Genomic DNA, 27881 nt, shown 5'->3' with positions numbered 1-27881 from the left:
TGGACACACAGTTCCAGAATAATCCTAAATATGTTTCAGTGCCTGAAGTGTCAGCTGTGGTGTGAATTTGTAGAGGTTTTGGTTGATTTGTGGTGGACTTTTTTTTTTTTTTTTCCGATGAAGGGGTAAAACTCCACACGATCTCATTAGAGAGGAGAACATTACCCTGAACAGAACAATTTTTTAACTGCTGCAAAACTCAGGAAATTTGTTTATTTGTGGCACTACTTCAAAAATATTTGACTATCTTTATAGAAGCCTATTTGGGAATTTTCTTAGTTAATTAATGAAATGTTGGCATTCTTTTTTGGAAGACCTGTTGTAAGAAAGGGAATAAAACACGGCTGAGGGATGAATGAAAGAAAGGGGAGGGGAGCAGGTGTCTTAAGGTGTAATCAAGGAGATTTGTTGGAGCACTAGGAGCTGGCAAAGAGGGAAAGGAGTGATTAATGTCATGCTATGGTGGCTTTCCTCATCCTGTGACCGTAGTGCTTGTGGGATAATGCAGTGTCGGGAGCGTGGGTACGAACAGCGAGCGTGGAATGAGTACACCTGCTACTGAGAGATGATTTTCCGGGGCATTTTTGGCAGCAAGTAAAAGGTCAGGAGCGAGATGGTGTGAGGGCAGAGGTACCTGTCTGTTGGAATGCTTAAATGATACGGGATTCCCTGGCTGCTGGCGCTTCAAGTATGTCCCCATGCGCCTGCTGAACTTGTTCTCGAGGCTGTGCCCCGGGGAGTGTCCTTCGCACCACGGAGACGCTCGCATCCTCCTCCTCACCCTATCGCCGTGCAGGTGCGGGCGAGGCCTGCAGAGCCGAAATGTCCGAAAGGGCCTGGAAAGCCTCCCGGCCGCGTGAGGTCACGGCTCACGGGAGAGCCCCGGGTCCCTCCCCCGCGCGGGCGGGGCCGGGGCAGCGCGCCCGGAGCGCCGCCCGTCCCTCCGCAGGCGGCGGCGGCCCCGGCGGGTCGCGGTCGCTGTCCCCGTCCCCGTCGCTGTCCCTCGCTCCGCGCGTCGCCCCCAGCGGCAGCGAGCGGCCGCAGGGCAGCAGGGAGCCGGCGGCGCTCGGCCCGGCCGGGGGGCGCTGGCAGCGGCTCCGGGGCGGGGCGGCGAGGAGAGGAGGCGGGTTCCCCTTCCCCCGCCGCGGGCTCCTCGCCTCGGCCGCCCCGGCTGCGGCCCCTCCGGCGGGCGCACGGCCGGGCATGTCCGCGGCGCAGGTGTCGGAGCGGCGGGGCTGGGGGGCGGCCCAGGAGCCCCGGCAGCCCGAGCCCGGCTCGCCCCGCGGCGAGGAGGGGGCGGAGGAGGGAGGCCGGAGCAGGGAAGCCCCGGCGCCCAAGGAGAACGCGTGGACGCGGCGCAGAGCCCGGCGGGACAGCCCTTCCCCGCCCGCGGGGCCGGACGGGCGGCTCGGACCGCAGGAGCCAGGTGCGGGGCCGGGAGCGTGTGCGCGGCGCCTTGATGGCATCGGGGTGGTTTTGGTTTTGGTTTTTCGTTGGGTTGTTTTTCGTTTTTTTTTTTTTTTTTTTTTCTTTTTCTTTTTTAGGAAGGAAAAGCGCGTGTTTGTCGGCGGCCGCGGAGCCGGGCCCGTGCGCAGCGCGGCGGGAGCCGGGCCGGGCGCGCTGGGTTTGACATACATGGGCACAGGAGGGAGCGCTCGGGGCGGGCGACGCGGCCGGGGACAGGAGCGCCGGGCCGGCTGCAGGTCCCGGGGCTTGCGGTGGCCACCCCGGCCCGGCGGTGACCTCCGGCCGGCCCCTGGCGCTCGCAGAGCGGGCTGCTCGCCCACTCGTCTCGTTTAGTCTCCTTTAGAAATGCTGCTTTGCCGCAGCTCTTTTTCGGCTAATTGTGTAGCAAGGCCCTCGGAACGATCCGTTACTTGGGTTTGGCTTCCAGAATGGGGCTGCGGAAGCTCTAAGCGCTGACAAAAGCAGGCAGTTCCCTCGCTGTTGGGATTTGGAGTGTTTACATAGGGAGAGTAGCCACGGGATAATTTCCTGGCCTTAAATCACTACGTGTAAGATAAAGCTGCTTTATAGGCACCACACTGACTGAACGGGCATATGGCCGTACAAAGCTGGTCGTCAAGGACCTAACTTGAAATTGCCAGGCTTTATGCTTAGGCTAGCAAAGAGTTCCTAGAAGTTTGTAGCTTCTTGGAGTATTGTTCTTGGCTGCAAGTAAGCTGCTGACCTCAAAACAAATGCTTCAACCAGTGCTTGCTGAGAATTTCAATCTCAGCACTTGCTCCCGAGGGCACCTGACAAACCATTTTTTGTGATCTCACAGTCACTTTTATCCTTGAATTAAACATGTACTTCCTTGACAAAGAGAAATATATAATTTACAGTTTCAAGTGTACAGCTCATACAAACGGACAGCACATTCCAGACCACAAAATCTCTACTTGGCTGAAGAGCAGAACTTTTGGCAACATATATACCCATCTTTATTATCTGGACTGTTTTGTTTATGTGTACTGACGCACTCCTAAGTACCTGTTTGTGTCGAGCTTCCAAAATCCAGCTGGCTGGGCAGTAGCCTGTGGTCTGCTTCATGCATTAAAGGGGACTTGTCACTCATCTGCCTTGATGTGGAAGAAATAACAACAGTGCTGCATCAGAAGCAGTGGAGTAACTGCTTTTGTTGTGCTAGCACCTTGTGTGCTTCACCTCCGTAAAGTGTGCTTTTCCAGCAAAGATAAAACGCAGAAATGGTTGTTGAAGGAAGGAGGAGGCAGGAAGCAGTGCATTCATCCACTGTGCACATTGTCTGCTTCATTTCATGATTTTGGAGAGCCTTATATTGGTTTTCTCCTGCAAGAAGGTGTGCTTGCCATTAATGTAATTAATAATTAAACTGAGGAGTTGTACTAGAACATAATTTTCAGTGTCCGGGCATATAACTGAGCAAATAAGGGAGTCAGTATTGCTGGCAGTGGCACTGGTGAAGAGCACACACCAGGGCGTGTGTTTTGGTTTGGCCACCACCAGAAGCACTGTGAGGAAGCCACCATTCTTAACCTTGTAAAAGGCAAAGCAGCTGATCCTTCCTGGCTGTTTGAAGGAAGAAATTGCCATGTGCCTCCACCCGCAACAAGGGATGTATTTTGAAGAAACTAATTGCACGTTGGCAAAGTAAAATCTGTCACACTAGGCCCTTATGAATGTTGTAGTATGGAAATTAGTCATGTGAAATAATAAGTGGATGAGCAGAAATGCTACTGGGATGGAATGTCGAACTATCCGTAAAGAGGATAATAAAATGTAAAAGGATCTCACATCAAAGCAGTGACTGGATCCTGTTAGACTTGTTGATCCTGGCATAATTTGTTAAAAGTTTCCTGAGACGTGCACCTATGGAATGTTCAGTGATAGTTACAGACTAGAGAAAATTTGCTCCAGCTTGTCATCTTTGGGCTTTCAATTTATCATAGGATTGGTTTGTGATAGAGGCATACCTGCCTCTTGTTACTGAAACAAACAGTTAGTGTCACCTGATGCTACCAGGAAAATGTAAAATTTTGGTAGAAGAATTCAGTCCAAGCATTTTTATTAAAGCTGATTATATTTTTCTCTCAGATACGTTAGTATGTTTTAGTCTTTACAGTAAACAAACACCTGCTGCAAACATATCTGAACTTTTCATGGTGTGTTTATTACCACAGTTCAGTGTTTCTGACCAAGCGTTTCATTAAACTTCGCTTTGAAGCAGAATAGTTTCAGAATTACTTCAGAAGCTGCTTTTACATCCTCATCTGCTTTTAACTTGGGGGAAAGACTTGTATCAGGTATAAAATTGCTTGTGAAATGAATAGGCTTCTCTCTAGTTCAGGAAGAATTGTTTGCCTGAGAGAGTGGTTAAGATTTGAAACGCACTGCTCAGGGAGGTGTGGAGTGTCAGTCCCTGGAGGGGTTCAAGAAATCACTCAGTACCAGGGTTTAGTTAACAAGGTGGTGTTTGGTCAAAGGTTGGTCTCAATGATCTTGGATATCTTTTCCAGCCTCAGTGATTCCATGATTCTAATCCTGGTGATCGTGGTGAGGGGGAGTGGGCTTTAACAGAGGCTGCCAAGTGATGAAAGGTGCTTCTCTGATGTGCCTCCCTCCCCTTGTAGTGCCAAGCCAATGTATTGCAGTAAGTCATTACTTTAGGTTGAAACTGTGTGTTTCCCATCCTCCACATAAAAAAATTCACCCTGGATCAAGTGGTTGAAATAATTTATTTCAGAAGTTCTCCTATCTCTTCATCTGATGACACCTTCAGCACTGCCCTTTTTGTGAGGTTACAAAAAGGGAATCTGAATGACAGGTTCTCAAGTCTTCCTGTGATTTTTATAGCTGATGTGGGTCTCTAATGATTTATTAGATGCTTATTCAAAAATCATTAATGAAATTCTTTAAAATATTTAGTGGAACGAAACACTTGTGCTGCTGAAGTGGTTGAAGTGGGTTTGCCTACTAGTGTGTGCTTGAATGATGTAGTTAATTAAAATAAGCACACACTTCATTCTTTTATTTTGTGCTTATTGTGTTATTTCTGGGCATCAAAGAATACATGTTTTCTGTTTGCTATTTTGGTAGCAGAGCCATTTCTGTAGTGCTATTGTATAAATCAATTCACTTTAGTCTGATAGCAAAACAGGTTGTAAAGGTACAGTTCAGTGAAGACACGCTGTGTTGCTAGGAATAGCAAACCTTAGATGAGTCAATTCATAAATGATCTGATTATGAGGGTTTTTTTGGGTGTATTTAAGACAGGCGTTCTCATTAGTTCTTATGAATTCATAGAGTGTTTTAATAGCAGCATCTAAAAATTATTCAAAGCATTAGCAGAAGTTTCAGCATTGACAACCCTAAAGGGATTAAAAACATTATCCTTATAAAGCTGCTGCCTGTATTTTAGTTCTACCTAACAGCATGTGTAATTTTGTGTGGTTGTTTTTTTGTCTGGGGTTTTTTGTTTCTAAACTGGAAAACTTTTATGAAACTGAAACCCACCTCTGTGCTATGGCATGTGCACCATTTAACTGTGAAAACTTCGGTGGAAATTGAGTCACAGGTTGCAGTTTTCTACGAAGAAGCTAAGAAAAAAAAATAACTGAGAAATTAAACATAAGGAAAATAAATAGCACCATGATGATTCAAGAATATGTTGTGGATTACACCCCCCCGCCCCCAAATTCCTTGTTGCATTGAAAAATTGATGGGTATTGAACATGAACAGGTAGAAGGGTGCTGGTGTCATAACTCAGTGCCTTGGTTAATTGTTCAAATAGTGTGGAGATTGACAATGTAGTGTAGTTTTTGCTATAAAATGCTAAAACTCTTGTAGGGCAGAATGTTAGGATAGTAACTAGGATTCTTTTTTGTTTTGTTTTGTAGAATTTCTGCTCTAAATCCTTGCTCTGGATTTAAATTAATGATGTTCTCCAAGGGATAATTTTTGTTACGTTTGCAATACTTCATCTGTTAAAAAAATAGATTTAAGGATAGCTTACCTTGTTTAAAAATGGAATATACTGTCAAGTTTCAAACTGAGCATTGAAAGGAAAGTATTTTACAAGTTCAATACACAGGGTTCAATTAAGTTTTGAAAAGCTGGGTGATTTTATCTGCTGCCTGAACTCCTTCTGGTATTTATGTGATGCTGTTCTTTTACAAAAGGGAACACACGTGCATTCTGAGTAAAAATAAAACCTGAATATTGTCTAGAAAGCCTCACAGCATAAACAGTGCTTGTATCAAAAATTAGAGTGCATTTCACCCATATTAATAGACTTTACTTTCAGAAGAAATTGGCAATATCATCCCTCCCTTTCCATCAGAAAAAATTACTTGCTGACTGGTTATTTGCAGAGCTTCAAACCGTTCCTTTCTGAAGTCCTCTTACTTGTGATCCAATTGTCTTTTGATCCTATTGTGATTGTGATCAGGACTATTTTGGTGAGAGATCTTAGCTACAAACTTTGCTTCTCAGCCATCCAGTCTGCTTTTCCTTCTCTGTTGCCATTGTCCCAAAGGATTGCTGCAGTTTTGGTGGTTCCAAAATTAATCTTTCATTTTTCAGACCTGCTGTTCCATTTATCTTGACATAATGCACATGGTGAGTTTGTGGAACCTTTTCTTTGTGCAGGAATACCTCCTGCTAGGATGTGGTCTGTCAGGAAACTTGGAAGAACCATAGTAAAAATGGCATTGGAGGCTGATTTCTGCTTTCATGTGAATGCCATCTCGACTGGATGGAGTTCAGTGATTGAAAGATGATCATTGGCAATTAAACTGCCTCATGCTTGAGGTAGTTTAAGTTCATACTTTATTTATTTCTCCCACACCCTCAAAACTCTGAAACTCAGCGAGTAAGATCATTGAATTTTTTTATTGTCACAGCATGCCACTAATGAGCAGGTTCCTTGTGGCACATCACAGAATAAACTGTTTTAATGCAGTTGTGTTGGAATTAACAAGTGAAATAGTTCATTTGGAAGACCTTGTTGAGTTCTGCTGAAAGTAAAGATGCCATTTCAGGGTACCCAATGCTGTTATGGGATGTCAAAACCAAATCCCAGAGTGATGTTAGGCAGAGGGCTTTTAGCTGAACTCGTATTTTGCCTCAATAGTGGTTCTGAGCCTGTTCACAACAACAGGACAGGTGTGACCTGGGTAAAACCTTTCAGTGATCTCATGTTAGGTTTTTTACTTTTACTCTCCCACCCTCCTTCTTGTTTTTTCCTTCCCCTTTATCTTCCCTTTCATGCTTCACACTGAAGTCCAGCTCCCACGTGATAAGCCCCAGAAAGCTGGCCAGGAAGGACCTGTTAAATTTGCTTTTGAGCATGGCTCTTTTGGGAGGACAAGGAACTTTGTGGAGGTGTTTCCCTACGTGTACTTAAGGTAGGGAAGTACAGAGTGAGATGAGATCTCAAGCCCTTTGATTTCCAAAAGGGCATCATCCGCCAGGCAGTGGGTTGCCTAATATTTTCTTTGTGTTTAGCTTGCAAATGCATCTTCCGAGTCCTGGATTACTCCATTCAGATAAGAGAGATTCCTTAAAACGAGTTGGGTCTCATTCTGCTCGATTCAGATAGCCTCTCCTGCCGCCTGGAATAAATTATATCCCATGACTAAGATAGGGCAGCAACAGTGAGTCTTGCACTTCTGAGTGCCTCGCTACGCCCTGCTGACACACAGAGCAGGAGTTCTGGCAGAGCAGTCCTTCAGCAGCAATTTAAGTAAAAGTGCTGTGAGATGGAAAAAGGGCTTCAGTCAGGTAATTGGACAGAGACCTGTGTTTACAGCCTCTCAGTTTACCTGCACGGGTAATTGGCAGTTCTCTTGGAGAGAATTACAAATTTGTTTGCGGCTCCACCCCTGCAGTCGTTTATCTTGTTTTGTAAAAGGGCAATTAGTTTACTACTGAGTGGCAAGTGAAAATGAGGGTTATATGGTCACTGTGTGTTTCTTAAAGCGCTCAGTCCGAAGTTAATTGAGACGTGTTTTGTCTTTGTTTTAAAAAGCAGATCTGTAGGAGAGGCAAAAAGCTGCTGGCAAATGGTGGTCAGGATTCACTGGATTAGTGTCTGGTGAGATGGGCAAGTTGTATAAAGCACATACACGAAATTCATAATTTATGTGGCTATAAATGATATTAAAATCTAGACTGGAATGTGGAGTAAGCATTAGTTTGTGCTTCTAACGTTTGCTGTGTATTCCAGGAAGCAGACAGAGAGGCTTTCCAGAGTCACTGGGGCACAAGGGTGGGGTTCCCAGTGTGGAGCCGTGATAAGGGAGATTAGTCACTGGATGTGAAAGAGATAAGGGCTGAGGAGGTGATGTTATCCCCGTATAAAATAATCCACTTGTGATTTCAGACACGTTCAGTGTTTAAAACTTGTCTCACAATAAAACACCAAACGAGAAGTTTCAAGGAGTGGTTGTGATTCCCATCTGTATGGGAAGACATGCACTGGGAGAGCCAGGACTTAACAGAAGAAATCAAGAGATGGTTTCCTCTTGCTCAGGAGATCAGATGGCATCATTATTACAATGTTAGGCTTTTTAAAAAAGTAGTATTTTTATATTTTTGTATTTTCCTTTGTTGATTTGTTTTGGTTTTTTACTTTGGCTTGATTTTGAGCTATACATATAAACTATTTGGCACCTGACTAATTACTTCTAAAAGAAAATTATTAGGAATTTGGGAATATATCATTGTTTCCATTCCCCCCACCCCCCGTGCTTGCATAATTATAGATTTCATAAATTCTGCCTTATAAGTATAGCTTTTAATAGGAGAACTGATTAAATGTGTATCAGGGCTTTTCTTTGCCACTTGTTAGGTTAAAATTACCAGCATTTTGACATAGCCTTGACCTTCTTCGTTGAAAAAAGTGCTTAAATACAGAGTAAGGCAGCATCTTGTATACCTGGTTTGCAAGAGGATTTGCCCTTGTTATGAATGTGAGTTTTCAGTGTCATGTACTATTAGTGACATTATTCACTAAAAAAAAGTTAATTGACTTTGATATCAAGCCCTCAGAAACACTTTGGTGTAGTTAAGATAGAGCATGGCAGAGTTACTAACACACACCTGCCTTACTCATTTAAAGTACAGCCTAATTCTTCACCTGAAAATGTTTTTCTTCCTTTTCAGAACTACAAAATTCCACTAAAGTGATAAAATCAGGAAAACCCAGGACAAGAAAAAGCAGCAAGGTTTGTATTTTTGCCTATAAATATTCAGTGTGATAAATAGCTGATACTGCTCTAATAAAAAGATAGAAGGTATTTTGGACTTCCAACCAGAAGTGTTACATTATACCTTAGTAATAGACAACTTTGAACACATAGATAAATATTAATAAAAAAGGAAGTTAAAATTAGGAGAGTTGCTAAATTGGTGTATGCACAAGGGATAAAGAAAGGCATTTTTGTTCAAAAAATCAGTAGGATTCCATAAAAACCTGAAGGGGCTGCAAAGAAATAGCATCACTTGAGCACGAATAATGCTAGATTGGTTTTGGAAATCCTCTTTGCATCCTGTGTGATGAGTGTCCTTTATGTGCATAAAATCACCATTATGACAACAGGAGACACGGAGTCCTTTTATTGAAACATTAAGTTTCCAAAATTTTGTACAGCCACTCCTTTTTAGGTTGGTTAATAGCTGTCAAGGTTTTCAAAAAGCTAAAAGCCTTGAGCAGTAGATACCTCTAAATCACATATGTGTAAGACAACATTTAATCTGACAAATTGTTTGATGTGAGCTCAAAACTCTTAAGCTGTGTGTTTGTTTTCTGTTGTAATTCTTGTCTTGTGAAAATATTGCTACTTTTAACTGCTCTGCTCCAGGGGGTGGTCTGGCTCCCTGAGCCACGACTGACATCTTTCCTGGGTTAAAAAGGGCTAAATCAAGGAAGGACATTAAATTGTTTTTCATCTTTGCAGGCCGATGATTTGGGTGATATCGCAAGCTGGCCGACCCCGAGTGAAATAGCAAACAATGAAGTAAGTGTCCTGTGTAATCTTCAGGATTTTTATTTTTTTTTAAACCATGTTGGCTTATCTGTTTAATACTGTTCCCCCCAGAATGTGATTTGGGTGTTTAGGGTCTCAATAGAAGTTTTGTCAATAATTCAGGATATTAGTGTGTGCTTAACTGTTGGCACTGGCACTGGAATTCGTTAATGGTGTGCCACAGACATGTACATGAAATAGTGCCTTATTTTATAACTACACTGTTTTAAAAGTTTCATTTCTATTTTCTGCTGTTTTCATCTGTTTATGCCCAGATGAGAAGGCCTTTGGAGTTGTGAAAGTACTGCCCTCTCTTGTGGCTCATGCTTGTTGTCTGAACACACTTTAGTTATTCTTAGTTATCTTATTCCTCTGATAGATTTTCCCCCTTCTGGGTTTTAAGTTAACATCTATTCTGTCAAATTATCTTCCTTTCTCTTTATCTCAAGTGATAAGTACATAATGTATTTTAGACCTCTCTGATGCTATTTAAAACAAGAAGAGAGCACAGATGATTGCAAATGGTGGGGTGCCATTTCACTGTGCTGTAGCTCTGCAGCAGCATCCCTGTGGTGCTTTTACTGTGTTCTTGGTCAGGGAAACCACAACATTTGGGTTCAACAACATGCATTTTATAACTGAAAGTGTCCAAATTCATGTGGTGTCTGTAAAGCAAAATAACATTCGGTTTGTACTTAAACTTAGTTTATTTGAATAGGGGAAGGCTTCGTTCAAATTAATTATAGCACAGTACGGCAGTATCTACTCTGTGTGTTCCAGAAGGTTCAAAGCTGTCTCTACAACATAGGAACATTCTTTATCATTTGCAGAAATGTCTGCAAAACGTCCCAGTTTGCAGGCAAAATTTATATCTGATCATAGAATGATTTGGCTTGGGAGGATCCTTTGAAGGTCTTCTCATCCAGGCCCCCCACTCCCCCCAACCCAAGTGCAAGGGACATCTTATACTTGATCAAGTGAGCTTCATCCAGCATGACCTTGAATGTTTCCCTGGATGTCCCAGGGACGTCCCACCACCTCTCTGAGCAGCTTGTGCCACTGTTTCACCACTCTCATCCTGACAAATTTCCTCCTGTATACCTTGTCTGAAACTCTTTTATTTTAAAGCCATTCCCCTTTGTCCTATTGCTACAGGCCCTGCTAAATAGTCTGTCTCCCTTTTGTAATCGCCTTTTAAGCATTGAAGGGCCATGAAACCTTCTTTTCTCCTGGCTGAACAATCCCAGCCGTCAGCTTGTCTTCACTGGAGAGGAGCTTCAGCTCTCTCATCATCCTTGGCCTCCCCTATACTCTCTCCAGCAGGTCCATATTTTCATCCTGGGGACCCCAGAGCTGGAGGCAGCACTGCAGGTGGGGGTCTTACTAGAGCAGAGCAGAGGAGCAGAATCCCCTCCCTCTCTCCCTCCCAGTATTCTGTGAGCCCAGCTTTTAAAAGATAGTAAGTCTGAACAGTAGATACTAGTGAGAATATTTCTTTCTTTCCTATAGAATAGATTTTCATGTCTGAGGTCGTGGTTGTTGTACACACTGGCATTTTACATCTTCTGTTAAAAAACAAAAAACTTTCTCAATCTAAAAATTTATTTTATGCTCTTGCCATGTTAGCAGAAAATAAAACCATTTTAAAATAGACTTTACAAAACAAGACAATTCTTAGTTAACCCTGCTGAAGAGGCTGAGAACAGGTAATAAAAAAGGAATTTTAATAGCTAAAGGAAATGTGCACCTCCTGCTATCAGCAGCTTTACTGCCAGAAATAATTACCTGTGTCTCTTACAGTGTAAGACTGTAAGTCATAATAAGAAGCCAACACATAGAAGAGAAAAGGAGGAAAAATCTGATCAAAAAAGCGATAATGGAATCAAGGACAATCCAGAGGCAAAGCCAGATGGTCCAACAGATAACACTAGTGAAGATGAAGCCCAGACTAATAACCAAAGGAAAAAAGGTGAGTTTAGGCACTGTGCATAATGCAGTAAGTCACTGTTGATACAGCTGCATGGATTCCAGTTAAGTGACTTGATAAAACTTCTCATGATTTGCCTTAGCTGGGTGAATACAGAATGTATTGCTGTCTGCACAGAAGCCTCAGCCAGGCTGCCTCCCCCAGGGTTTGGAGCATCCTGTTCAGTCTGGGGGAAAAGCAGCTTGTGCCCTATTGATGGTCCTTGGAGCTCTGATGATTTCTGGAAGACTTTGTCATGGCTGTACAAGTCATTGCTGTCTCTGATGCCTTTGTTTCCCTTGATAGGTAGCACTGTGTTAATTTAACTTTGTATCTATATCTATATATATGTGTGTGTGTGTGTATGCTACTGCATATACACCAGTACTTCAGTTTTCATGCTCTACTATTAGCTTGCACATTGCAGTGATCATTTGAAAACCAAACCAGGTTATTTGCTTCCTTTCAATCCAATCTCTTACACTAAAAATGGGAAGCAAACCTGTATGTCATTTGGTCAGGAGGTTGGAATAGGCTGGAGAAGCAGCAAAAAGAGTCTCAAGATCAGCTGCTTTTTTGTTTTGATTCCCTGCTGGTGTTTTTCCACATCCTTAAAGACCTTTGCTGTTGAGATTTATGAATCATCCTTTATACATATATATATATATATATATATATATATATATATATATATAAACTTTACTGCTTTTATTTTTTTCAGTCTAAGTGGAAATCTAAAGCAAACCATTCCACAGGTAAAATGTGTTTTTCTTCCCCCCTGCTGCCACTGCAGAGAAGACATTTTATGTACTGGCTTATATTTCTTAGCCACAAAAGAATGGACCCCATAATACCAATCTCTATTTTAGTTAAATTAATTGTTAGTGGATACTTTAGGCCAACCTGCAAATAAAGCAAAATAAAGCTTTGCTAGTAATTTTTGGTGCATGTGAATGAACTTTGAATATCTTGAGGTGAAAGTACAGTATCCACAGCTAAATTCTCAGGAAAATTTTGAATGATTTGTGATTGAAATCTTTATTGTGATGGTTAATTTTACATGTTATTATTTTACCTCAAAGTTTCATATGCAAGTTGTGAAATTATATAGCAAGGAATTTACAGCCTGTATTTATTTAACAGTGACATAGCTGTAAATTCTTGATCATGAAGCATCTAAAAAGCCATTAAATATAATGTTTGCCTTTGTTTCTAATATTTGAAGCTTAGGTGAGATTGCATTTCAGTCTCAGAAATTCTTGTTTACTGCATTTATTATTTAGTCATTCGTGATATCTTAACATTTCAATGTTAAGCTTCTCCCACTTTTTAGCATTTGAAATTAACTGCTGCTAATTTTAAAAGGAAAACTCTATAGAGTCTTTTCAGGAGCTGAAGCCTCGAGTATTAGTATAATTAAGAGTAATACATTAACTTTTCAAGGTAACAAGCAGAAATGGGTGCCGCTTCACTTGGACGATGTGAGGTCAGACAATCAAGACAGAGCTCGAACGAGCTCCAGATTTCTGCTGGAAACAAACAAGTTGATACCTCATAACAACAGGAGGAATGAGGCAAGAAGTAAGTAATCATCAGTCTCTGGGTCTTGCTGTTGGTGGCAAGTAAAGTGTAATGTCACATGAGCTGGCAGTTCACATCCAAACTTAGCTCTACCTGTGGTAGGTAAAACCTGGTGTTTATATTTGCCAGTGACCAGCAGCATATATATTCCTCTTCATGGTGCCTTATACCATCTTGTCCCACCATTTTACAATGCAGAAAGTTTGGAAACAGCCTCAGAAGTTGTCTGCTCAGTCCTGCTCTGCTGCTATTCCCACAGCTTGTTGCTAGCAGAACAGTTGCTTGTGGAGCTACACTTTGAACTCTGCTTTGGCAGTTCTACTGACGTTGTTTTTTTCCTCCGAGCTGGACCCATTCCCTCAGCTCCCTGACCTATTTCTCAGCACAGCTATGCAAAAAGCTGTACTAACACCAAAACTGGTGCTGCTTCTGGTCCTCAGGTGTTGTGAACACAGCTGGTTAGGAGGCAGAAATCTCGGTCCAAGTAAAAAATTGTTGGTTTAAGTTTTAAAATTGCAATATTTATTCACAGTTTGAATGTTTGCTCATTATAACGACAGGATGCTACTGACATGGAATTTATGAAGTCATTTTAGGAGCATGGATATCAGAGTTTGATCTGGATGTCTGAAGGATGGATATGGGTGGGGGGAGCATTTTTACCAGTTATCACTTCCTTCAGCAGTTTTTTCTTAGGATGTTCAAATGACTGCAAACCACACACATAGAGATTATATTCTCTGTAAATTCAGAGTCTTATTTAACAGGACTTGAGTGTATGGACATACATGTGTGGTTGTAGGGTTCACTAAAAATAGTTGCTAAACCAAGATTTTTAATACAATTTTTGATACATGTCTTTAGTCAATCCTTTGTTAAATTTAGCAGCTCTCAATTTGATCCAGTAGGGGCTGTATCCCCAGGCATTCCTTTGGCAAAATGGTCTCCCTGGCATCTGGAAGACTATCCAATTACAGCTTTAAAACAAAGAGAAACTTTCAGCAAAGGTGACTGACTGTATATGGAAGTCTCTGCAAGTGTTAGGAAAAGATAAACAAAATGAAACCCTCTCTCACACAATTCCTCTCACGAGTGAAGTGGGAATTACACCTGTCCCAGAGTTTTGGGGTGGATGAAGCCAAGGCCCCTGGGGTCTGGTTTGGACAGTTGCTGTTCAATGGGCAGAGTCAGGGGAGTGGTTGGCAGCTGCTGCCAGGGACAAAAGGGAGATTCCAGAGAGCCACTGCTGTGGGATCCTGTCATCAAGAGCTGGGCATGGAGTGCATCCTCAGCACATTTGCAGATGACCCCAAGAAGGATTTGGGGGTGCTGCTGGAGGAGAGGCTGGGCATGACCCAGCTGTGAGCACTCCCAGCCCAGAGAGCCAAACGTGTCCTGGGCTGCATCCAGAGCCCCGTGGGCAGCAGGGCAGGGAGGGGATTCTGTCCCTCTGCTCTGCTCTGGTGACAGCCCACCTGGAGCACTGCATCCAGAGCTGGGCTCCCAGCACAGGGAGCACATGGACCTGCAGGAGTGAGTCCAGAGGAGGATGATCAGAGGGATGGAGCACATCTCTTGTGATGAAAGGTTGGGAGAACTGGGTTTATTTGGCCTGAAAAAGCAAAGGCTTTGGAGTGACCTAATTGTGGCCTTCAATACCTGAAGGGAGCTTGCAAGGTAGAGAGAGAGAGACTATTTAAAAGGGCATGGAATGACAGGACGAGGGGGAATGGTTTTAAAATGAAAGCAAGTAGGTTTTCCTTAGATATTAGGGGGAAAAAAAACAAACTAATGCTAGGGTGGTGAGACCCTGGCACAGATTATCCAGGAAAGCTGTGGATGCCCCATCCCTGGAAGTGTTCAAGGGCAGGTTGAATGAAGCTCTGAGCTACCTGGTCTAGTGGTAAGTGTCCCTGCCCCTGTGGCAGAGGGGTTGGAATCAAATTGGTCTTTAAGAGTCCTTCCAACCCAAGCCGTTCTGCAGAGCTGGCACTGGGGTGTCCAATTGCTTCAGAAGGATTTGGGATTGACTGTCAGTCCATCCATTACCTCCTTGCTGCTGACCCTCCTGCCTGACTCACCCTCTGTCAGACGTCTCCTGTTCCTCTCCTGCAGCCTCAGCTCTGACCACTTAACCATGGCTGAGGCTCTGCATTGCCTGGGCTCAGGCTGAGAACTGAGGTGGCACAAGGGACTTTGAGGCACCAGGATGTTTCATTGTGATTTTGTGGTTTTTCTTCTCTTCAAGACTGGCGTCGTGACAGAGAGAAGAGAGATGACCACGACGAGGTGTGCAGCGTGAGGAGCGAGGGCGGCAGCGTCCGAGGGGTCTCCAGAGGCAGAGGAAGGGGGAGAAGCAGAGGAAGAGGACGAGGCAGAGGAAACCCCAGCAGTATGCAAAGAAATGGATACTTGGCCAAAAAATATAAAACTGGCTATAATGTTGTTTTCATTTTCTAATGTTGTTATTTGATGTTCTCTTTTATGTTGAAGTGAACTTTGACTATTCAGTTGGTTATCAAGAACTGTATGGTGAAGGAATTGACCAAGTATTTCAGCCTGAACTTAACCCTGGTGTGATTTATTACTATGGTGACGGAACAGGAGTGCAGATGTATTCTGTGGATGAAGCACTTCTCAAGGAATATATAAAACACCAAATGTAAGTAGATTGCTTAATGTATAAATATTTTCAGAGATCGAATTAAGACAAAATAACTAATTTCAAACAGTGTTGAATCCTTGTTATCCATGTCAAGTTGGAGATTAAGGCATTTCAGCTTAACTTTTTGAATTAACTTTGACCATTACTAGTGTCGGCTCAATTTTATTCACTGGTGGGGTGGAAAAACTTGAGTGATGGGGGGGAGTTTTAAGGAAGCTGTTTCTGCATTTTGTGCTGTAGTCTGGCTCTAACTTGTTTAACTGCTTTATTTATGGTACAACCCTCTTTATGTTGTCATGTAATTGAGATATGGATGTCTCTGAGCTTGTGCTTTTGAGTACTGTTGGTCTGTTTGCCTGTAAAACTCTTCTTGGGTGATGTTTCCCCTATTTGCTCTCAATTTCACTTAGAGAAGTCTTGTTAGTTTGATGTTTTCAGTGTGTTTCACCTGAAACATGTAACTGAGAGAGTAGTTTTGCAATGATACTTGATTTTTCAATAATCTGAAATGTTTACTTTCTCGTGTATACCATTAGGCAATGAGAAACCATCTGGAAGACTGATTATCACCAGGAGACAAGTCAAAAAGGGCCTGGAAAGCACTAGTTCATTTTAAAGAGACAGTTTCCACCACTGGCAGATATTTCATCCTCTGTACTTGCATTTCCCTGGATGCCTCTGTGGTGGTTTTTGATTGCCCTCGTGTTCCGTACAGCAACTTGCTTATTTTATTCTCGCTTCTTTTGTTACAGTTGACGCAAAAAGGAAGAGAAAAGCCTCTTTAAAGGGCAGAAAGTATCTGACATGTGGCTATCAACTTCAAAACTTCTATTGCAGTCTTTTTTTGCTCTTGCTGCCAGGCCCCTATGAGACCTGACAGTGGACATGTACCCCCATGTCAGGATAATCGGCCTTCACTGTCCTCAGACAAGTGGGGGAGGAGCACAGCCACTCCACTGTTGGCCAGATTTCTGGGCATGCAGTGTAGAATCCAGACCTCCTAAGGTAGGACATGATGATGTCCCCCTCTGCTGAGAAAAATGTCAGTTACAGCACTGGTCACATCTGACTTCTGGGTATATTTGTATTCCCTTTTGGCACCGAGATGTTGGCAGGTGCTGGTAGAAGACTTGGCTTGGCTGGATAAACACAGCCATTGGTTACTTGCCTGATGTGAACTCCTGAGGTATTTGGTTATGGAGTTTGCTTTCCATGAGAGGGAGATTCCTGAGCAGATTTAGAAGAGAACTTCACTAGTTTTATTTTCCCTAGACAAAAAAGGTGTTTTTTATTTATTCCCTTATTTTACCACATTAATAATGATGGGAAACAGGCTTTATTAATCAGTTACCTATTATTAGCCTCTAAATTGGGCTGGCTTTGTCTGCCTTTCATAATTTAGCTATAAAATATTAAAGTGACTATGCCAAAGAAGGAAGTATGTACAGAATAAAGGTACACAGAATTGTTGTCTCAGAGTTCCTATTGGAGTCCAAGATAAACCAGGATATATTAAAGAAGTGAGATTGAATCCTAGTGGATGAATAGATTTCGAAAGTTTACCTGCTTAATAGAGAAAAATCCTAGACACTGTCCAAGTGAGTTGATCTGTAATTACAGGAAGAATCATATTGTAATCAAGCAGTTTATACTTGCCCCAAGAACCAGCTCGATGTCCAAGAGAGTAATATTTGTATTGCATACAAAAGTATCTTCCATGTTTTTAACCACAGGCTGAAGTTGTCAGCCTGAAAAGTTTCAGTGCTTAGCAGCTCCTCATTCTGCAACATGCAGCAGAACTCTGTTTAAAAACTCCTCTTGCTTTAGAAAATAAATAAAAGTTCAAGTATCAATTCAAGAATAAGGAAAGGGACTCTGAGGAAAAGGAGAAAAGCTGCAGGGGGTGTGTGTGTTTAGGTTTGTCCCTCTACTTGGAGCAAACTTGTGCATTGTATTAATTTATCATTAATGGTCTTTCACATTCCTTTTTCTAGAGTGATGGACATCAAGTGAGGCAGTTTGAGTCAAGTTCAGTCATTGTCCATTTCTGCTTGTGGAATTTTTAACTAGGCGAATCGTGACAGGATTTTACCTTTACTGTATGATTGTAAAGGTAACACTAGTAAAATGTTGGTATATGGCATTTGTGCTTGCTTATCTTCTAGACTGGGAGGGGAAAAGGAACATAGCAGCTCAGAACAGTAGACAGGATATTCTTGAAAGAAATTATCTCTTTGTGCCCAGTTGCTTCAGTGATCATGCTTGGCTCTGAGTAAGAGCTTAATTCTCCAAAAGCCTCATTCTCTTCTCTGTTTGCTTTGATTTAATAGCAGTGTTTCCATTTGTCCTGTCTTGTCCAGCACTGAGACTTTAAATTCATTCTGTGTTGGTCAGAGCACAGTGCTGATACTGCCAAGGTCTTAGGGTCGATCCCTGCATGGGCCATTCCCTTGGGAGCTGGACTCGAGGATCCTTGTGGGTTCCTTCCAGCTCACAATATTCTGTGTGTGAGATTCCATGTGTTTCACAGAGCCAGCTTTTGCTTCAAATTTCTTCAGCTACAAAAAATTAGAGAAAGAAATGGTATCAAGGTGCTGCTTGAGTCATTGATGGCATCAGAATGCCCTGCTCGTGGAGACTTTGGCCTTGATCCCAGCTCTAGTGGACAGACTTGTTTTATTCTTTGTTGAAAGTAGAATGGTCTTTATTTACATTTGCATGTGCAGCTTTTTTCCTCAGCATTTTAATACCCTCTCATTTTCTTTTTGCCCTACCTCTATTTTTGTCATAGAATTTTACTGCTTTCCATTAAGTCTTTCCATACTTGTGTTTTTCTGAATGTAATGAGGAGTTAATATTCCCTGGATGTACTGTGCAAAATCATGGTATGATGTGTAAGCTCTATGAAAGGCCTAGATTTCAGTTATCATGGAAATTGAGGGGGTTGTCCATTCTTCTTCATAGGACTTTTTTTCTCATTCTCTTGCTCTGTGTGACAGATCATGTTTGCCTTCACTAAGTATAAAACATCCTAACACCCGGATTATTTCCTAGAGCAGCTTCATTGTTGAATTTGTCTTTCTGCTGTTTGTCCCTCGTCTCTGCGGTATTACCAGATTCCTGAAATGTCCTTGTACTTCAACATCATCTACTCTTTAAGACATTTTTCCTCCATGAACTGTTGTGCCTTTTTGGTACAGTTTCATACCAAATACAACATTACTGGTTTTGTTTTCTCATCTTCCCACGAGCATGCTTGGTGATTCAGGGTATATATCTGTGCCTCAACACTCAGATAGGATACTTAAGCCTTCCAATGCACTGAAAACTGGGATAATAAAATATGTAGTTCAGGATGATCTGGTACTGCTGTGTGGGACATAACTTATGTTCTGACTGTGAGCAGTGCTTGTCCTTCATCTCTATGGAGGCCAAGACAATGTTGTTCCCTTCTGTCCATGTAAGTAATGAGGGAGGGGGTGGGTGAAGGAAAACTGGAGCGTAGTTTTTGGTTGTGCAAATGTAGCAAGGCTTTGGTTTTTACCCCTCTGTGCTGTACTGAGTCATAAGTCTGTCAGCCTGTCAAGCATGCTTGCTGCTCTCTAGGTCTTCTGCTGAAGAATGGTTTTGTTGTTGTCAAAATACTCTGGATTTTTTTTTTTTTTTAATGGAAGATGTTAACGAGGAATCTAGGTTGCTGCTTTAGGATTTTCTTTAACCATAGGATAAGCTCAGGTTTGTGTGTTTCCTTCTGCAGTGAGTATTATTTCAGCACAGAAAATTTGGAGAGAGACTTCTTTCTGAGGAGGAAGATGGACCAACAAGGATTTTTGCCTGTGTCACTGATCGCCAGTTTCCGTCGGATGCAAGCTCTGACTACGAATGCTGCACTCATTTTGGAGGTAAAAGCATTCTGAAGGATGTATTTGAAAAGTTGTTTGGTTAATTCTATGCTGCCACAGCTTCAGAGCTATGAAGTTAAGAAAAATGTCTGCTTGCAAGGACAAGGATTCTATGAAGAGGCTCTAAGGGGCCAAGTTGCTGTTTTGTTTTGTTTTTCTTTTTTTGATAGTTTTTAATGTTATAATATGTTTGTCACACAGGCCCTCAAGGACAGTACAGAAGTTGAAACTGTGGATCAGAAACTAAGAAAAAGAGTTGATCCAGAAAAGTGGCCAATTCCAGGTCCTCCTTCATGCAACCTGCCTCCAACTGACTTTTCTCAGCTCATCAATTGTCCAGAATTCATACCAGGACAAACTTTTGACTCGCATACTGGTAAAGGATTTATTTTACAGAAACATAAGTTTAGGGCTGTCTGTCTAGCTTAGGAAATTTGCCTCCTGATACTGATTTCATAATAGAAGTTGTACTTTTGGTAATGGTTTATTCAGCTGCTCTGCCTGCCAGCCCTGTACTTGCCAAGTCATGTGGCTGATGTGAAGTAGATAAAAATGTCTCTCGTGTGTTATGGCTGTGACTGTTCTCCAGAATATAGAACGGTGGATTACAGCCCTGTAGAATTAGCAATAGTAATCTTAAACTAGTCCTAAAATCCTTAACTAGTCCTAAAATCTGCTTCATTTTTATGGCAGCTGAAAGTTCACTCTTTATTTGGGACATCCTTGTTTTGGATGGGAAGCTCATTCACATTTTTAATAGGGAGATGCGTTTGTTTGCTGACAACCCTTGGCAAGGGAATCTTTTCCTAAAATGTTGGCTGAAATTAAATGGGAAGAATGAAGATGGAGTTAGGCACCCATCCACAGGACTAGAGAATGACACAGAGAAAACACGATCCTAAGGATGCTGCTCTCTTTTTCCTCAATAACACGTAATGTCTCACAGGCTAAGAAGAAACTTTCCATGGAAATAAATTCTTAGAATTGATTTTATTCTGAAATGTTGTGTGAACTGTGAAAAGCTGTCTCTTAAAAATGTAAAAATTCTTTCATCAGCATTATGTTTATCCAGAGAGGTAGAAAAATGATAGCTGTGGCTAAGAGAAAGACCAGTGAAACAACTGAAAAACTAGCAAAACAGAACCAAAGCAATCCACAACAGGAACTGAACTGCTGTTTTCTATTGCTAGAGTCTGCCCCAAGTTCTCCAAGAGTGGGAAGCCCATTGAGTCCAAAGGAAAACGTTGAATCGAGTAATTTTCAGACAATGTCTAAAGGACTGTCTACAAGTTTGCCCGATTTGGACTCTGAACCTTGGATAGAAGTGAAGAAGAGGCATCGTGCATCCACTGTAAAGCTAAAGGTAAAATCAAAAACCTTTATGTTATATTTAATTAACCAGTTGCAGAACCACCTTTGAGGTTACAGTGTAAACCAAGGTTTAAGCATCTTAACATATGTGATGCTTGAGAATGCAATAAAGTTTGGAAAATCATTATCCAATTCAAATATAAGACCTTTTCCAACTTAGGAGACTGTTCCTGTACCTGATCAAACACCAGATCAACACCAACCACCCCCACCTCTGGAGGAACAAGAACAGGAAGAGCTTGAATTTTTGTTTGATGAAGAGATGGAACAAAATCAGTGTCGGAAGAATAAATTTACTGATTGGTCAGATAGCGATTCTGATTATGAAATTGATGATCAGGATGTAAACAAGATTTTAATTGTAACACAGACACCACCATATGTGAAAAAACATCCTTGTGGAGACCGCGCTGGCAATCGTGTGTGCCGTGCAAAAATCACATCAGAACTTGCTAAAGTCATTAATGATGGCTTGTACTACTACGAACAGGATTTGTGGATGGATCAGAGTGAAAATGATGCCACGATGAAGGTAATTCTCTTTAATTTTAAACTTGAAAACCATGCCTGTTCAAAGAGTTTCCAAATTAGTTTCAGCCTTCTGCCACATAGCTGTAAAATGCTACAGGAAAGTGACAGCAATCTGCAGGTCTGCTGATTTGTCTTTACAGTTGAAAGCAAACCCCAATTTTTCATGCCACAGACTTGACCAAAAACACTGAATGAATATTTTTGGTTACATTTTGGAGATGGTTGAACTTTTCCAATGTTCACTTGTTCTGTGAGTAGTTTGTTTCATAACAACTGCAAACCTCTACCCAGAGTGGAAGGGGGGGGTGTGTCAGAGATGAGATGATGAGAGGGAAATAATACAATTATTTTAAAGCAGTTTTATATTAAGGTAATGTTTGCCTTGTTGTTTGGTGGAGCAATAGTTAGAATGAAGTAACCTAAACAATGAGTGGTGAGGGAAAGGGGCTTGCTTCATCTGTGCACAAAGAGGGGGAAGTAGCTTCATGGACAAATGGAGCATGTCTGTACAAAAGCAAGATGACAAAGGTAGAAATGGTTGTTGAGAATAAGAGCAAGAAATAACGGTAGAATTTAGAATATGGATTAGAATGGACCAAGAAAACCAGCAAACATGAAGAGGGCAGTGAGAAATAGCAAACAGCAAGAGAGAATATTTCCTTTGTTTTGTTGTTGTTACAGACTTGGCAATGATTTGATGAGATTTTTCACACACAGCATGCACATGTCCCACCTGAGACAGGTGTGAGGTTACTTGTGTGTCAGTTCTGGCTTGTTTGCTCTTCATGAAATGCATCTGTCTCTCAGGATGGTATCTATTACCCTGCTTTGCATTTACAATTTGCTTTCTCTAATTCAGCAAGAGATTGAGAACTTTAAGAAGCTAAACCTCATTAATAAGGACGAATTTGTTAGTCTTGCACCAGAAACTGCTGATCCAACCCAAGAAGTTCCTCCAAGACCTCCAGGGTTCCAGAAAGGTAAGTATGAAAGTATTTGTTTTTTTAGAATCTCTGTAATAAAGAACAACTCTGTAGGTGTTTTGAGTCTTTCTGCCTGTGCTGTATTTTAATTTTGATTCAGTCAGCAGTCTGAGGAGGCTTTTTCTTTGCTAATTTTTCAAATTGTCAGCTGTTCATGGGTAGTGTGGTTTCAGTTGAGTGACAAGAAGCTGGCACTTCTTCTGCCTTGTTGTCACTCTCCACCAGCACCAGGTACTCTTTGTGTGCCTTGGAATTTACAATGCGTAAAGTTAAACTGAAGCTGTGAAACATTTTATAGAGGTTTTTAATGGGATACAGGGATGGAAGGAAATGAGATTAGAAGAATTTACTGCTTGTATCATACCATTACTGAGCAGCCACAACATCCAAATCTTCTCTCTTGTGGTATTTCTGATACAGTGGTACTATTAGCATTTTCGGGGTTACATGCTAATAGCATCTCTCAAGTAGCTCAGTAAAACCACCTCACTTTCTCCTCCCTGCCTCCATATTTAGCAGAGGAGCTGGCCTGTCATTTCCTGACTACTGAAGTACCTCCAACAGCAGGAATGGCTCGATCGCTGCCAACAGCAGTCCCAGATTCCCCCTGTTTCCACCCTGGCTTCATCCCACGAACACCTCGCACCCCAAGGCTCCAGGATCCCAACAAAACACCCAGGTTCTACCCTGTTGTTAAAGAAGCACGATCCTTTGATGTAAAGGTAAATGGAAAAAATATATTAAAAAACAAAACAAACCAGCAAAAGCCTGTAAAGCTCATGTTTGTGCACACGGTTTAGCAAGAATCAAAAAGCAAAAAATTAAATGCTTGTACTCCTGTTGCTTAACTCCAAAATATTTACCATATTCATTTTTTTATCTCTATTAAATGCTTTTTGAGTCTTCTTCCTTGAAAGTCCTTACTAAAAGAAGTGTAGTGCTTAAGACTTTTGATTACTTACATAAGACTAATCTTCAGGTTATGAAACCGTGGTCTTGTGACTTGTTAGATAACAGAATAGAAAACTTTTAGATCTCTCTTTTAAAAGGGAGAGAATGAGTGAAGTCAAATTAGGGAAATAAACCCTTCATTTACTTTCTTAGACTCCAAGAAAAAGAAAAACGCGCCACAGTACGAATCCTCCCTTAGAATGCCATGTTGGTTGGGTGATGGATTCCAGAGACCACAGGCCAAGAACTTCCTCTGTGAGGTAAATGCTGTTGCTGTTAGTCAAAATTTATTTGCAGGTAGTTCTCACTACTAATGGAGAAGCAAGCTGTAAAAGGCAATTTATAAATACAATGGAAGCAAGAAAAGAATGTTCGAGAAAGACAAAAATATGGAATTCGGAGCTGTCCAGAAACAAGCTAGGCAGATTGATGTTCAGTGTTGTTTGATCCATGATACAGCAGCAGTAATGGTACTTGAGGCACTTCAGTGGCCATTTAAAATCAAGCAGGACAGTAATGTTTAATTATCATTGTCCAAAACTCTTTTATTTTCAACATATTAGCGCAAAATCTGATTTCCTTGAGGTGCACCCAAACCCAGGTGCACTGCAGCAGTCCCCAGGTGCAGCAGACCCCAGCTCTTGTATAGGTCAGGGTGGGTGAAAACTAATGCTGCAGAAAAGCTCTGTTTACAGGGCAGAAATATCTTGGTTTGTTTTTTTTTTTTCTCCAGCAGTTCCAATGCCTCACCTTCAGAAGGAGCTCCACTGACAGGTTATGGCTGTACTCCAAATTCTCTTCCCAAATTCCAGCACCCATCTCATGAACTGTTAAAGGAAAATGGCTTTACTCAGCAGGTGTACCACAAATACCGGCGGAGGTGTTTAACGGGTAAGCTGCTCCATGAACCTCCTATAATTTTTAGATGCTTCCAGGAGTTGTCTGATACCAGTTTTCTTTCCATTGTTCCTCATCCTTAATTTTTCTTGGGAAAGGCAAGCAGAATTTATTTGGTTCCTGTTTTAGGAACCCTGCTTTCCATTTAACTTTACATTCCCTGACTAAAATATCACCCTCAAATATGAACTGAAGTTACCAGAAGATCTGGTGTTTTTTTTACTAAAGGCAAGGCACTTCAAAATATTCTTGTGAAAAATTAAAATAGTGGTTTTGTTCTTCCCTTTCTTTTTTTCTTCCAGAGAGGAAACGGTTGGGAATTGGCCAGTCCCAAGAAATGAACACACTTTTTCGTTTCTGGTCCTTTTTTCTGAGAGATCACTTCAACAAGAAAATGTATGAAGAATTCAAACAGCTTGCTCTAGAGGATGCAAAAGAACACTACAGGTATTTTTTTCCTGAGGCCTTTACCATTCCTTTTAATGACTGTAAAGTTTGCATACAATTTTAGTACTGCCTTTGACTTTTTGTAAATCTTTAAAATAGCAGTGTGTAAAAGTTATTTTAATAGCAAAAATCAGTATATAATTGTGCTTTGCAGATGGATAGCTGACTGTGCAGCTTTTCCTGACCTGTAATTAGTTCTGAATTCTACAAAATCCTGTAATTTGTTGACCATGACAAGTCACTTCTGTACTAACACTCCTCAGAGTCTTCCTTCTGTAGGTGAAGATGTTCTTAACCTCCTTTTACTTGTTCAAACTGGCTTGCCTTACAAAAATACCAGAAAAATGACCACAAAGGAAATTGTCACTGCCCTTCAGTTCTTGGATATAATTCCAGTTCCCCCATCTCTGTTTCTCTGAGCCAAAGAGATAAGGTGGATTTTTTGTACCTCTCTGTTCTGTTCCAGGTACGGCTTGGAATGCTTGTTCAGATTTTACAGCTATGGCCTGGAAAAGAAATTCAGGAAAGAAATATTTGAGGATTTCCAACAAGAAACAAGGAGGGACTATGAAGCTGGTAATTATCACAGGCTTGCACTGTGGTACCATTAGTTGAAGATAATTCCAATTCCTTGGCACTGACTTATTAACTAACCAAGAACAGCTTTTATTCATATTCTTTTTATCTTCAGTTCTCTTAAAAATATATTTACCAGTGAATAATGAAGTTTATAATTAAATTTGACCTTTGTAAAATGGTAAAATTATCTTATTCTGTTACTAGGTCAGCTGTATGGACTGGAAAAATTTTGGGCTTACCTAAAATACTCTCAGCACAAGACTCCAGCTGTTGATCCCAAACTGCAAGAATACCTGAGTAAATTTAAGAGACTGGAGGACTTCAGGGTGGATGTAAGTTTCAATGCTTGTTTTAAATAATATTTGGTGTACTAATATTTTCACTGCAAGGTAACCTGATAATAGTATTTGATTTCATGAAAAGGCAACCTGATAAATTCTAAGGGTATAATCTTTTCAGTCCTACAAGTCTGGGGAGAGGCAAAAACTACCTGGCTTCACAGCAAAACACCCAACAAGTTGCCCATGTTTATTTTCAGCCTCCTCTTGGTGAAGAATCTGGCAGGAGGAGACCAGGTGAGGATTCAGGTCATCGCAGACATCAGTCCAACTCTTCTAAAACACTTTCCACCAACAAATCTGCTGCTGCCTGCCAGTCCCAGGCGCTGGGAAGCGTTTCCTGTGGGAATACCGTGCAAGCCTCTGTGGGCCGTAGCAATGCTGCCCCAAAATCTATAGAAAGTGATGTACCAGAAAAATAGACTTGGGATGAGCTCGTGCCCTCAAGAATCAACTTTGGCATCACTCCCCTAATCTGGAGATCTTCAAGGCGAGGCAATCTCTACTACGTGATTAAAAATGTATGGAAAGGATGGGATTCTCTTTTTCACAGGATATAGCTCCAAAACACTTGCCCTAGGAGAGTTGCTCTTGGTTATGGGATCATTGGAAGGATGCTAGGGAAGATTCTTTGGCTTCAGTATTGCTTTCCTCAAGCTTTTGTTTACAAAGAACTGCATTCCTTGCATATGCAAAAAATACTTCGAGGGATGCCTTACATTTCAGCTCAGATTTCTTAAAAAAAGGTATGCTATATACCCATGTTATTTACTGTGCTTTCCTTACCCATATTTCCCTGTTATTTGTATTTTACCAAAGCAAAAAAAAGATCACATTCTATGTGGAATATTAAATGGAAAGGAAGGATCCATGTGACTTGTTTGCTTTCAAGGCTAACTATCAAAAATACGTTTTTCTGCAAAAGCACACTTGAGAACATGCAGCTGTATTATGAAACTGCATTTCTTGATTCTGTTTCAAGATATAGTTTCTATTTTTTTTTCAGGGTCTCCATAGTTAGTATTTCATTAAGTATGGAGTTTGAGTGGACATAACTGGGATAGTTTTGCAGATATTTCCTTCAGTGCTGGTTCTTTAATAACTCAAGTAACAGAAAGCTACGGGGAAAAATTGAGCTTTTGATTTCATAGTGTCTTAAATTAACATCCAGTATCTACAGTTTGTGCAGATTGTTAAAATAGCCAATTGTTCATACTCTGGGCTTGAGAGGTGTCTTCATTTGAATTCTCGTATGATTATGAAGTCTAGCAGGAGAGGCATAATTGTTAATTTTTTTTCTCCATATTTCAAGTAATAATTAGTTTGGAGGGAAACAAAGTATTTCTTGAAAATTTTCATTTTTATTTGCTTTGTTTTGCAATATCTGAATGAAGTTCTGCTTAAATTGTGCTCGCTAAGCCTAAATGATTTCAAACAGGTCTAAAGACAATTTCACTGAATGTAAGTTATTCAAATACAAATCCATTTTTGTAGCTGAAAGAGGGGGATGTTTAGAACCTGTCATGTCTTATTAACTTAATTACTTTCTTTTTAAACACTCAAGAAGAACCAAGTGAATACCTTCACTTCCAGGGTTAGGTGAGAAGAATTCCAGCATTTTGTTAGTTAAGTGCAGCATTACTTCAGGTAACTTTTAAAGTTATAAAGTGATGTCTAGCACAGATGCCTTAAACTGACTGCACAACCATGGATGGAGCTTTACACTAACAGCTCTCAGAGGTTATAATGAATTAGTTAATTTTTCAGTCATTGCCCTGTGAATCCCACTGAAACAGATGATGGATGCTTGCATTGAAAGGAGTGGATGGTAGGTGACTTTCCCCACAATTTATACCATTTCAGCACAAAATCCAGCCTTTTTGTCAGTGGCCTGTTCTAAATAAATTTAAATGAACACATACCAAAATTTGAAGTAAATATCCTATAAATATGCTGAAGTGACACATCTCAATTCTGTGTTTGATCCATGCCTTTTGCTACCCATGAAAATGATGCGAATGTAAATTTGGATTGAAATTGTATATAATAAATTTAAGATATTTCAATTTTTCATTGGAAAACATGCAGATTAAGCTTATAGTGTGTGTAATTTTGTGATATCTTGAAAAATTTTATAAAAACAACAAAAAACCCTAA

At 41.1% G+C, this 27881-nt stretch overlaps 1 protein-coding gene across 4 annotated transcripts; it reads left to right on the top strand.

Annotated features, from left to right (window-relative positions):
• The first annotated feature begins 965 nt into the window (after positions 1-965).
• LARP1B (La ribonucleoprotein 1B) lies at positions 966-27881 on the top strand. 4 transcript variants are annotated; one of them, XM_062493129.1, is made up of 19 exons: positions 966-1426; positions 8651-8712; positions 9445-9504; positions 11314-11482; positions 12923-13060; positions 15309-15452; positions 15554-15722; positions 19483-19627; positions 19829-20003; positions 20818-20990; positions 21159-21530; positions 22389-22509; positions 23029-23234; positions 23617-23723; positions 24200-24354; positions 24663-24807; positions 25274-25383; positions 25591-25718; positions 25925-27881. In XM_062493129.1, exons 1-19 carry the CDS (start codon positions 1204-1206, stop codon positions 26144-26146), a joined length of 3024 nt encoding a protein of 1007 aa, XP_062349113.1. In that variant the 5' UTR covers positions 966-1203; the 3' UTR covers positions 26147-27881. The 4 variants fall into 4 exon arrangements, with proteins under 4 accessions (XP_062349113.1, XP_062349111.1, XP_062349110.1 ...); XM_062493127.1 differs by having other exon boundaries at positions 23023-23234; positions 24197-24354; XM_062493126.1 differs by having other exon boundaries at positions 986-1426; positions 24197-24354.

This window comes from Cinclus cinclus, chromosome 5 (genome assembly GCF_963662255.1).
Source record: "Cinclus cinclus chromosome 5, bCinCin1.1, whole genome shotgun sequence".
In the NCBI taxonomy this organism is placed as follows: domain Eukaryota; kingdom Metazoa; phylum Chordata; class Aves; order Passeriformes; family Cinclidae; genus Cinclus; species Cinclus cinclus.
This window is presented reverse-complemented; position numbering and strand designations above follow the sequence as displayed.

What these genes read in the sequence shown, in the direction of transcription:
- LARP1B (XM_062493127.1), top strand. Translation starts at nt 1,204, where the DNA reads ATGTCCGCGGCGCAGGTGTCGGAGCGGCGGGGCTGGGGGGCGGCCCAG. An exon ending in CACGATCCTTTGATGTAAAG is followed by an intron (nt 23,235 to 23,616) that starts GTAAATGGAAAA and finishes TTACTTTCTTAG; the next exon opens with ACTCCAAGAAAAAGAAAAAC. An exon ending in CCGGCGGAGGTGTTTAACGG is followed by an intron (nt 24,355 to 24,662) that starts GTAAGCTGCTCC and finishes TTTTTCTTCCAG; the next exon opens with AGAGGAAACGGTTGGGAATT.